This window comes from Branchiostoma floridae, chromosome 7 (assembly GCF_000003815.2).
Source record: "Branchiostoma floridae strain S238N-H82 chromosome 7, Bfl_VNyyK, whole genome shotgun sequence".
NCBI classification, from domain to species: domain Eukaryota; kingdom Metazoa; phylum Chordata; class Leptocardii; order Amphioxiformes; family Branchiostomatidae; genus Branchiostoma; species Branchiostoma floridae.
The window spans coordinates 23,847,308-23,860,087 of NC_049985.1; the positions used below are offsets into that span (position 1 = coordinate 23,847,308).

Consider the following 12,780-nt stretch of genomic DNA (forward strand, 5'->3'; position numbering starts at 1 on the left):
CTGGGAGAATACTTTTTCCCTGTGCGTCTCTCTTGCCTTTGCGAGCCAGCTGTCGAGGACGAACGTTATGTTTGTCCTGTGTGATGCAATGTAATAGATAACATACCCCATATAAAAATCATCAGCCACCTTTTAACAAAGCCAACAAATCAGTCACATATAAACTATCGACTAAAAGAATAAAAGGCTTTGAAGTGTCAATTAAATGACAGCCGACCCATAAGATACACATCTTGCACCACCTTTGTGACACCTGCACGTACCTGACATGTCGGCTATCTTACTTGCAAACACTTTGCTCTAGACGACCGCCAATTGAACTCTTTCACCGATCAATAAGGTCCAGAGGACAGCTTTCTACATACCCCATATTTAGCACTTTGTAGAGCCCGCTTATATAACGCTGCAGGCGTATCGTGTCTTGCATTCGTGTCTTTTTTATGTTTATGTGTGTTGCACTGAAAAGGCTTTTTCGTATGTAATGATTTGCCATGGGCTCCGGTAATTCCAAAGAAGGGAGGAAAGACGATACGGGCGAGGGGGGTTTTACGCAGACGGAGTTTTATAATAATGTCGATAGAAACTACCAAAACTATGGCCGCGAAGATAATCCCGCAGAAGCTGCTGGTGAGGAACAGGCGACGAGAAATGGCGAAATGACCAGGGCAAGGTCGACAGTAGAGGAGCCACAAAAGACTGGCAAAGGACAAAACAAATCAAAATCTGTTCTTGTAAGGAACTTTCATGGCAGCATTTCTACATTGGAGAGGCATTTAAAAAGACATTATGGATCAGACTTCAAGTGCACAAAACCAGTCGATTGTGACAGCGTGGTTGTGAAATTCAAGTCGCAGCAAGGTAAGGCATTTTACTTAATTTACGCAGTTGCAGAGCGTTGGTGTTCTCTAATATGTACGTACATGATGAACTTCAGGCGAGACGAAAAACAGAGATGCATAATGTTAGTTGGTCATCACCCGTTGACATGTATGAAATAAAAACAATACAAATGCTTTAGTTTGGATATAAGTTAAGCTAAGTTTAATTTCATCCATTCAATAAGTAGTTAAATCTGGTATAACCATCATATGGATAGTAAATGTATTAGTATTCATCAAATGCTGTTTTTTATCCAATGTAGTGGCTGAAAAATTCCTTAAAGACCCTCCTTGCGTAGAAAGAAAGGCCCTAAATGTTAGTCTACCAGATAGTGCTCCCGCCATTGATGAAGGCAAGATCACCAAAGACCGAGACAGTGAACAGGTATGGCTTTTTTTCATATATATGTCTACAAAATGTATGTACGCCGTAAGAAAACAAAGCAAGAAGCTACAGAGAGTACCTATTCTTTTACCGCTAGATATGGCAAAGACAATCTTTATAAAGATTATATCCCCTCAATTCAACTCTTTTATCATTTTATGCTCTCTTAAAAGCTAAGACTATTCTAGCCATGTTTTACAGGCATTGTGTATATCCCCTAGGGCCATGTTGATATGGATGACATCTGCGCAGGCATCAATTGTTATCCGTTTTAAAAAAAGCGACAAAAAGTTTTTGGCATACTGTAAAAGGAGCAAATACATGCCGCGTGTAAAAAACGTGTACTAATGTCGTGAAATGCCAAACTAAAGTGAAGGAACTAATACTCTGTTGCTCTGTATATTAACCTTTTGTCTTTAGTCATTGTACAAACTTTCTGACCTCTTATATTTAATTGTAAAGCCACTTTGTCGGGGGTGAAAATCTTTTAAAAGCACGCTCGCCTTAGGTTTGGGTTTCAAAAAGTTCCAGTCATTCTTGTAATCAAAAATAATCAACATGACCTTGATAGTGAATATATTATTTCTTAATAGTCTGGTTTGTGCAAATAGGACATGGCAGCTGCACCTGAAGTAAAAAAGGGGTCCCGACTTTATGATTCCTTGCGGGCAACCAGAAAGAACTCACAGCAAACTGTTCTAATTTGGCAAAAAAGGGCGACTCAAGAGATGTCTAAGCCTGAAGACGAAAGCCATGAGGATGGTTGGCAGATGAAAGGCGTCAGTGCCACTATGGCGACAGTAACCACGTTAACATGTATGCCAAGCAACACGGAAGACGACAAAGAAGTCAGCAACGCACATACCCCAAAAGTGTCAAAAAAGACAGCCCATGCTCCTCTCGGAGCAAATGGTAAGGAAAAAGTAGCAAGCGAAACGGACCTCAAATTAGATGCTGTAAAAGTAGAGTTTCTCCAAAAGGTACACAAAAAGTCATTTGATTACATCTGTACCAGTAACAACGTAGTTATTGTGGTAGAAGCAGAGCCGTCATCATGTAAGGTCATATTTCGGGAAAACGCTCCAGGAAAGGGTGACGTAGGAGAGGCCAGTCAGCAGTTCTTGGAACTGTACCAGCGCATCTCGGACGAACTATCTAAAAACAACATCCTCAACGTACTGGAAGAGCTCCCAGAATGCACAATCCAGTGTCTAAAAGACGCTCTCTGCCATGCCGAATCAAACGAACGTGTCCTCGTCAAGAACTGCCTTAGCGACGATTTCAAAATAGTGTTCTATGGATCTGAACAGGACGTTGAACAAGCTATCGCGACGTTTGTCAGAAGATCACGACAGCAAACTACTGGACCGGACAGAGGCAAGACTGCTGACTACACGTCATTCAAACGAACAGTTAGTGACATTGAAGTAAGTGTTTACAAAGGCGATATTACACAGCAAAAGGCTGATGTTGTGGTCAATGCAGCAAACAAGAAACTAGAACATATGGGAGGCGTGGCCTTCGCCATCAGCAAGGCTGGTGGTAAGAGTATTCAGGAAGAATCCCGCGCATATGTGAGGAGGCACGGTACCTTACATATCGGGCAAGCTGTGCACACAGGAGCCGGTAATATGCCTTGTAGATTCGTCGTTCATACAGTGGGACCTATGTGGGATAAACGCGGAGACAATGGGACAGCAAGGCTACAACTGCGGGAAGCCATTACGAATGTTTTGTACTACGCATGCGACAAACTCCAAGCTAGGTCCATCGCCATTCCTGCCATCAGTGCAGGTACGTCAATTATTGTAGTTATGTCCTGATGTTCTGATAATTTCTGCAAAGTTAACCTTTTTTTTGAAATTTTTTTAATCATCTGGCATGCAGGGAATGGGAAATATCATTTTGTGGTAAATCAAATCATTGTCAGATATGTCATAGAATACCGAGGTTTGCAATTATTTGTTGCAGGAATCTATGGAGTACCCGTCGACGTTTCTGCTGAGCAACTCATGCTGGCCACACAAAAGTTTGTCCGGTCTCCACCCTCCAACAACACACTTCGTCACATCAAGTTCGTCAACATCGAGGACAAAGTCAACCGGGTTTTCGTGCGAGTCTTTAGCGACAACCTACAGACGGTTGTTACAGAAGGTCAGTCACCTGAAGTCAGCGGTTACAAAGACTGCCCTATATGTTTGGAAAAAACTGAACGACCAAAAAGGCTCCATTGTTGTGGCAATGAGTTTTGTTCTGATTGTATCGAACAAGCTTTTAACTCCAAACCAGTGTGTCCCACCTGTGGTAAACAATACGGCGCCTTGAAGGGCAGTCAGCCAAGACAGGGTAGGATGGAAGTCCAAGAGAGTCCGGAATCTCTTCCAGGCTACCCTGAGTGTGGACTGATCAAGATTCGCTACCTTATACCGAACGGAATTCAGGAGGTAAGATACCAAGAAACATAATAGCAATTGAAAAGGTTCGAACTAGATTAAAATTAATTCATTTTATTCTATACATTAACATGTTGATTGACTAAGTAGATGTAGAAGTTTGAATGAGAAGTAGAATGGGTTTGAATAAGTAGAAATAGAACTTAATGGTAATACGAGTATGTTTGTCTATTTTGGATTGGGTGCCATCTTATTAGTTGACGATTCCTCATCATCACAGCTAGTCTAGGGCTAGGGATGCTGCCTTAAAAACCATCTGTAATTTGAATATTCGTTAAGATATACCGACTGTTTCCTTCTGTCTATATCCCATATGAAAGGCTTGTTTCAGCTATTGCGTATCAATGGCCTTCTCTTCTTCTTTTTCCGCTAAAACATTTACATCTTTTATGATTCTGTTTGCATTTTCTACAGCAATGTCACCCGAATCCAGGAAGACCGTACCAGGGAACAGATAGACTTGCCTACCTGCCCAACAACAAGGAGGGAAGAGACGTCCTAGAGCTGCTGAAGAGAGCCTTTGACAACCGACTTGTCTTCACCGTGGGGACGTCTGCGTCTACCGGAAGAAGCGACGTCGTGACCTGGAACGATATTCATCATAAAACCAGTATTGACGGCAGGTAAGCTGATACAGCTTTTCGACATGAAGTCATTTGCTAGAATTTGATCTAGGAACTACTTCGAATCAACGTGAATTTGTGTATCTACGTGTAGGTTATCTGTGATCTTATTGTAATGTATCGAACTGCAAGGGGCTGCAATAGTAATAGTACAGTAAAATGCACCCATTTTTTTAAAGATCAAATGTTGTTTATTATATTGTTACAATGATATTGATGGATGAATGTAATGGTTTTGGAATGCGAAAACGTTATGGCACTTGGTGGAATCATAACATGTCGCATGTTGTAGCTATGGATACCCGGACCCTGACTACCTCAGACGGGTAAAGGAGGAGCTTGCAGCAAAAGGCATCAGATCAAATCAACATCCTATTGTGAGTTTAACCAGCCCTTGTTAACTTGCATTATCAACTTAGTCCTACACTTTGCAGTATATGATATTATCAAACATTACATAGCAAGTAAAGAAAAGCAGTACAACACATTTGTCACAAACAATCAATGTGTCGGTAAATAATCCGACGTTTTAGCTTTTGTTAAACATTTTCAGCTTTTTGGTTAAAGTTACAATTATTCCAACAATCAAATCAGAAACCGAATGAAGTGCTAAACAAGATTGGCATTTCTGAGAGGGCATGGTCAGGTATTAACAATATCCTACTATTTTTACATACAACTGACACTGAAACAGCCAGTCTGTGTATTCTTGTTCGTATTGTACCTTTTACTGTAGGTAGTATGTTCACCAACATCTTGTTTATTTCTTATTTGTTTCAGACGTCAGACGTTTAGACAAATGCTGTTACAACGCACCCGGCCCATTTAAAAGCAAGCCAGTCGAAAATATCTAGCTTAATGTATGCTCCACTAGCAAGCTATTAGGGAAACCGGGTGCTAAATGAGGGGCTGTCTTTTCGGTGAAAAAATCATGGCTGAAACCCTGGGCACGTTGGGCCCACAGCAGATTTGAAGAATGGACTGTAATAATTCAGGCTGATAATTTAGTCATATAGACATGATGTAAAAAGCAAACAAACCTATGTGTCCAACCACTTAGGTTACGGCTCATGAGTGAACATTCTGCAAGTCTACGGATTATAATGATAATGAAAATAATAGCTTTATTGAACAACACTTGTACAGGGTACAAAGTATGGTATATACATATTAACTACAGTTCCATAACTTAGCTTAAGTGTTATCTAACTAATACAGGAGTTGTAGTATCGGATAAGTTTCTTACAACCATTGCGGGCTTTCACAATCATCGGAGGAATTTCTCATGTGTAATCCTTCTTTGATATATTTTCCTATATCTGTCATGCAAGGATTGTCACATGTCATGATGTATTTGAATTTGCACTTCGGGTCCATTGAGATGAATCCTTGTGTATCAATTATTCTATACTACACTGACTACGCTGGCTATGGGAGAATAGTTTGCCAAGGGAGTTTGGTCAACATAGTGTTTCATTTGCTAGTCTTAGCATGGACAGACTCTCCTGGCCAATTATTCCCTTTGTTGCAAATGTTACTATCCGTACAACCGTAGGGAGTTCAGGAGCCCACATGGGAACAGGATACAGCCTCAGCAACAAGAGGTCCAAGGCCACATACCTCTTCCAAAAATAACTCGCCCGACAAATTTATTTGTTGTGTTCTGTTTGCCAACGAACAGTACTGTTTGCCAACGAACAGTAAAGCAACAAACCACCCCTCCAGTAAATGATTTCTATCAAACGTCATAGCACCAACTACAACGCGGGTTAGCAAGCTAATTTCGTCGCCTTGTGAGATACTATAGACAACGTAGACCATTAGATTTTTCATAAACTTTTGAAGACCATGCATATATTTGAGTTCAATCGATCTGAATGCCGAATGAAACTTTGCTTCTTCTTATCATACTCACCTGTTAAAGCTGATCAAACATTGTGCCGCAAAAATGTCCAGAAAATATGTATATAACCTCTTGCATTGTATATATCAGATAAAACAAATTCTTGACATGGCAAAGGTCTTTATAAGTAAATTTTTGCAGCCTCCTTCGCAAACATTTTGAGACCGATAGCGGCGGTGTTATCATTTTGGCAAGGACGGAGAGGCGGGCGCTGAATCGCGATTTGCGGTACAACTCCTTCCCCTACATGATAAACCTTAAACAAATATTTAAAATCGCGAATGACATGGGGGTGAGTTGCCAGGGGTAACCTCTAACTATGAGGAAGGGCATCTGTAAGGTAATTGTAACATCTTCCGAACGATCATAATAGTTATTAGAAAAACAACATCTCGCGAGTGCCTCAACAAATTGTTATAAACATTAGCTGTATCATACGTATAGCTTAAATCTATGCAAGTGGTGCATAATATTGTAAAGATGTTTCCTAAAAGGCCCAGTTGATTGCTTTACAAAGGGTGTTCATGGCCAAAAAGCAAATACCTGATTAGTTCTAATGCCATTTTGATTATATGAATGACATCCGCGTGCGCATCAATTTTCGGACTTTTTTCAAAGAAAAAAAGTAAAACGTACTGTAAATCATACAAAGTAGCTGCAAAATGAGTATGTATTTACCTTAGATTGCAACCAAATAAAAACAAATAAGGAATGAAAGTAATGTCATAGGATGCAAAAAAAAGTAATATTAGAGGTCAAACATGTAGAAGAACAAAATGAAGACCATTGCTTGGTATGTGTGTTTACTGACTTGTTAAACATTATTAACCAATTAACTCTTACAATGAAGGCAACTTTTTGGCCGATTTTTTTTTTAATTCCGAGCATCATTTTGGTTCCAGTATATTGACATCCAAATAATCAAATTACCTCAGTATTCGATAAAAATTGTAATCTTTTATATCATGTGGATTCTGTCTTAAGATTTTCTACTTCAAACTATTTTTAGGGCTAAGTTTTTCTTACCCAAAGACCCGCAACTCAAAATTGCCCAATCTGACACAAGTCTAGGATATCAGTTGCCAATAATATAAGCCCTGAAAGTGTTGGCTTGCACTTTTTTTTTTTGCCAGCGATGTAAATACCATGTTTGGACACATGCTGTGTCGGAAGGAAAACCTTTGGACGTGTGTCCCGTCTTTACGCCGTAAAAAAGTGTTGTAATCTTTTAGGGCATCAATAATGACGACAGTAGCTTGTTACATAATGTCACATATTCAAAACAACATGGCAGCAAATAACTGCTGTCCACAGAACAGTTTAATGTTATAGTTTTTAGAAAGCATGCCCTTTTCTGGCAAAAAAAAACATTCAGGTCATCGAAATAAAGCCGTAGTCCGCTTGTTGTTCTGTGGGAATCTTTCTATGACGTCGGTTGATTCCCAAAAAAAATTTTGAACTTTTCATTTGAAAATGGAATGAATGAAGGAATGAATGAAGGAATGAATGAAGGAATGAATGAAGGAATGAATGAAGGAATGAATGAAGGAATGAAGGAATAAATGAAGGAATGAATGAAGGAATGAATTAGTTCTTTCCCCTTCGACAACACCTGGCGTGGAAAAATTCTGAATCCCGAATTCCTTTAGTTAATAGACCTTTTTGATTTGGAGGACAGTTTGGAGTAAGTTTCTGAATGATGATGGTAGTCCTCTGCGTGAGTTTATATCAACTTTATAGAGCAACAACAGTATGCGACGTCCTAAACAACCAACCTCCTATTTTAGTAGAACGAATAGGCACACCGAGTCTTTCATGCCCCGTGCACTTAAACTCTACTCAAAGAGCTGTATGTTCTGTACATCAAATTTATAACTTACGTGTCACCTTAACTTTAATTGTAAATTTTAAGTCATTTTAATCTCACATGTGTCGATCTAGTATTATGGACAATAGCATGTAAAATAAGGGCAACGCCTCTGTAAGTCAACAGATTTTATATACCTATTTGCATAGCGTGCATGCAAGTTGATTTCTAGTAAGCTGAACTGAGCTGAACGGAACGGAACGGAATTGACTTGAACTAAACTGACATGACTGCCCGGAGGCCCAGCGACGAGTAACTTAGCGTGCTGTGAAGGGCCATGTTTGAATGACCTGTAGTAACCCGACGTCTGACTATAGTAAACAGATCAATGCATCGATTCTTTTCCTTGCAGTTCTCAAGTCAGCATTTGTGGAGTTTCTGTATCTTACTGTTGTAAAGTGGCTTGTACGTGGTCTGTCACAGGTAGAGGAAGTAAAAGCCAGCTTACCTTCGTGGGTATACGTAGAAACCACGCTTGGAACACTGTGTCGGGAAATTCCTTTGTCCCTCCTGTGCCCTCCCCATAGGGTCGACGTCGTTCCAGGGAAGCTTTAAAAACACCTTCAGAAACCAACAAATCATCAAAATCTGCTGATTCCAAGGACCAGCGATGGTATTCCAACTTGTCTGCCCGTCGATTCTCATTCGATGACAGCTTGAACTAACTAAAAAGTCCCTTTTTTAAAGAAACTGACGAAAGTGTTAAAAAGTGCGGGCAGATATAAAAGCGCCACCTAGCGCTATTACCAAGAAGATCTTCGCTCGCGAGGTCCAGCCAAGAAAAGCTCTTGAGTTAGAGAGAAAGTGGCGCCACTCTAGCGGCGTTTTTTAGCTTCAGCTTTTGGTATGTAGATAGCTCAAGTGATGCTTGATATAGTTAGATGGCATTGATACAAATCACAATCTAATTCTTACGATTAATGTGAAAATTAATCGCTCCGTTTCATGATATTTGACTATTTAAACCTGTGACATAGGTAACCGAGGAAGAAAAAAATGTTGATAGATGAAAACTATGCAAATGCAGACCAAGTTTCCAAAAATAAACGAAAAACATTATAATAGTGGAAAATGACGGGACTTCCATGCTTGTGTCATTTGGAAGTTACGTGAATTTGAAGAATTTTAAAATACCTGTAATAGTGGATCACCACAAATATTTTACGTATACGTTTGGGTCGACACGAAAGGCCAATTTATAATCTATAAATATATTTTTATGTGGATACCTTATATTTCGGACGCATCTGTAAAGGTGAACCCTCACTGCACTTGGGGCACCGGTGTTGCACTGAAGGGTTCGTTCCCTGCGACACTGCTGTGTCATTTTCGCAATTTTTGATAATTTAGATATTACGCAATACGTAAAAGTATGACTTAAAGGACAAAAAACTATACAAAACGGAAAAAAATTCATTGTTTATCTCGTAAACGTAAATTTCTTGAGTCATCTACGACTCCCACAGTGCCGCAGCGGTGCCCAAAGTGCAGTGAGAGTCAACCTTAAGCAGTGACACCTATGCTACAGTTCAATGTGAACCAGTAACAGTTACCCCGAGGAAGGTAAGGCCTAGGAAAAAAATGTTGTGTTTCCTGTTTCCCTACCTACCCTAAAAAACCTGCCGACCCTAGACTTTTTTGGGTGGGCAGTGGAGTCACATAGCTTCCAGTTAGAATTTTTATTTAGCCTGCTTCCTATTGAAGTAAAACACTGCTTGTCCCATCTAATGAAGGATAAATGTATCTATCATGCACAAAATTAGAGTTCGACATTGAAAGACAAGTGTCATCATGCATTTCAGTTTACTTTGTTCAACTGTATTGTAATATGTATCACTAGAGTTTTGGCCAGCCTATATAAAAAAAATACAAGGAAAAAAAAAGATAACCCCTACCTACCGACCCTAATTTTTTCAGGACTGAAACGTACAGGAAACACAACATTTTTTTCCTAGGCCTAACAGACGGTCATCGAAAAGTCTATTGACTAAAACACTTGGCTTTATAAAAATCTTCCCAATCAGTGACTTGATTATCTCATTCTCAAGAGGTCAAGCAGTATACTGGAAGATCCACTCACACATGTTTTTTTTTTCGCTACATGTTGTAGGTTCTTTTACGTGCTCGAAGTTTGAATCTCAAACACGAGACCCCCATCTGATGTCGTATACGAACGACGTTTCTAATCGGAGCAAAACAGCTACTCATTTTTCACTTGAGTTGCCGTAATATAGCTCCCGAGTCTCTTCTCTACTCTTTGCCTGGTATCCAGCCGTAAAATAGCTCCCAAGTCTCTTCTCTCCTCTTTGCCTGGTATCCAGCCGTAATATAGCTTCCGAGTCTCTTCTCTCCTCTTCGCGTAAGCCAGGCTATCGTATTAAGGACACAACATAATGACATTTTACACGGCGGTCGGTTGCTAGGGTATTCTTTCCCGTTGCTATGCGCGTTCGACAGAGTATCGGGTTACAGGACGCCTACTCTTGGTTACCCATAAAATATTTTAAAATAAACAAAATGTTTTGACAAGGAAAATGTTTTCAAAATAAGATTAAATTATTAATTTTACGTACTTTGAATCTTGCCGTTTGAATTCAAATAGCTGTTTTGCTTGGATGTTGCTTAGAAAGACGACCATTTTCTGTTTCAGGAAGGCCTTTAATTTGACCAAACTCTTGATAAGATGGGCCACATGTGTCATCGAAAATTCACGATTTTTATATTTTTCGTCATCTATGAGGAAAATAAAACTTTCGTTTTGGGGATTTTTTTATTTTGAGCAAAGTTACAGTCGAAAATATGCGTAAAAATTGCATTTATCGCAATTAATTGCCAATAATTCAAAATCGAAGGCATTTTCTAAAAATCCTAAAAACAGCAATCTCGGGAAAACCATTGCGGTCATTTTGAGCCGTCAATGAGTTAATTTGGACTCTTCTTGGTCGCGATCTTAAACGATGCTTGCATGCATGTCAGGCCGCACAGAAATCGGGAAGGTGTAATTGATACCGGTGTAAACAACACTTATAATATTCAAGGTCACCAACACAAACGCCAGTAGCTTCGTTACATATTATAGGTCCCAAACAAAGTGATAGCATGGATGAACTGTCCAGAAAATTGTTTATATTGGTGTAAATCAATCGTTTTGGGCTGATTCAAGGTAGTTTGGGAAAAAAGGCCAGACAGCAGTGTTTTACCAACAACGACCGCAGATGACCCCAAATAGAACACGGGTTCGGTTCGAATTACGTCAGATGGAACATCGTGGAACCAGGTTCGAATTCGGCCAGACATGGGAAGTTTTGAGCCCGCATTTGACCACCGTGTTAGCAGGATTCAGGGCCTAATACTCTAACCATTACTCAAACCAATGCTAATATCTATGGACCAAGCAGTCTCCATTCGTCACTGTAAATATTTCTTGCCCGCCACCAAGGGCCTGCTTAGAGATCAACAGATCAGGATGTCACACAAAAACGTACACATCGGTCTACTTAAATTACATCCACGTACACGTACGCGCGTACGATCAGTACATATTGCTAAATAGTACAAACTGCAATTGGTCTACTGTATACAACCACACACGCTCCGTAAAATAACTTTTTAAAAGAGAATATTCGTGTGCGAATAACAGTTATCACGCACATGCGCACTGAAGAGAATAAACCACGTTGAGACAAAATGAAAAGGTGACGGATCACGTGACTAGCTATTATGACGTCATTCTCAGACGAATCACCACATTCGTACCCTCTTCACTGCTCCATCGGCTGGTGTTACAGAAGGCTGCGTTTTTGAAAGTAGAAGCTTGTCGAAAGGTGAGCAAAGTTACAAAACATATTAGAAAGATGGTGATAAGAATATTTTATAGTACATTAATCACTCATACATTCCCAATACGTTTTGTCTGGTATTTTCTTTTTAGGGTGGCTCAGCAAAAAAATACATTTTTGTTGCATGTTGCTTGACAGTGTTGAAATAGCTTTTTTACATCATTGCTTACAAATAATTTTGTTTTGGTGTATAGGAAGACATCGGTACAAGCTGAGACATCCTATTCACGCGGTGAAGGGGTGGTGGAGAACGATAGCGGCCGGTCCTCCTTGGTTGGAAATATTATTTTATATCTTCAATATTGTCATTGACTGCAAAAGACAACGTTCCTCGTTTATACCTTACATGTACATGGTACAAATAGTGTTGTTGTATGTGTACTGAAGTGGGGGTGTTGAGCTGTTCTACTGTGAACGACATGAAACAAAAACGCAGCATGATAGTTGTTCTAGTTTTGGGCCTTATATCAAAACTTAACGCTCCTTACGCTCCAGCAATTTCCCAACTGCTTCTGACTAAAGAATGTGGAGTTAAAAATTGGCACGGCAATGATTCACTTGGTCTTTCTGATTCTCTTTTACCCGGAATATTATGCGACAATAAAAACTTAACGAGCGTTCCCAAAGACCTGCCCCGAAACCTCCACGAGCTTCGCCTTCCTAACAATGCCATAACCACATTTCGTTGCGTGTCCCTGCAAAAGTTGGATAATTTGATCTTAAAAAACAACAGCATCAGTTACTTCCCTTGGCACTGTCTGAAGAAATTGCCCAGGATAATTCATATTGATTTGTCACATAATCGGATTTTCTGCGCCAACCTCTACCCTGT

General features: G+C 39.8%; 1 protein-coding gene across 1 annotated transcript in view; it reads left to right on the plus strand.

The window, feature by feature from the left end:
• Positions 1–1,991: 1,991 nt before the first annotated feature.
• LOC118420185 (protein mono-ADP-ribosyltransferase PARP14-like) overlaps positions 1,992–12,780 on the plus strand; it is an 11,880-nt gene continuing 1,091 nt past the window's right edge. The window contains exons 1-4 of the mRNA XM_035826900.1: positions 1,992–3,057; positions 3,235–3,707; positions 4,131–4,339; positions 4,632–4,716. Of these exons, the coding sequence (XP_035682793.1) occupies positions 1,992–3,057; positions 3,235–3,707; positions 4,131–4,339; positions 4,632–4,716 (1,833 nt within the window). The remainder of the gene's footprint in view (positions 3,058–3,234; positions 3,708–4,130; positions 4,340–4,631; positions 4,717–12,780) is intronic.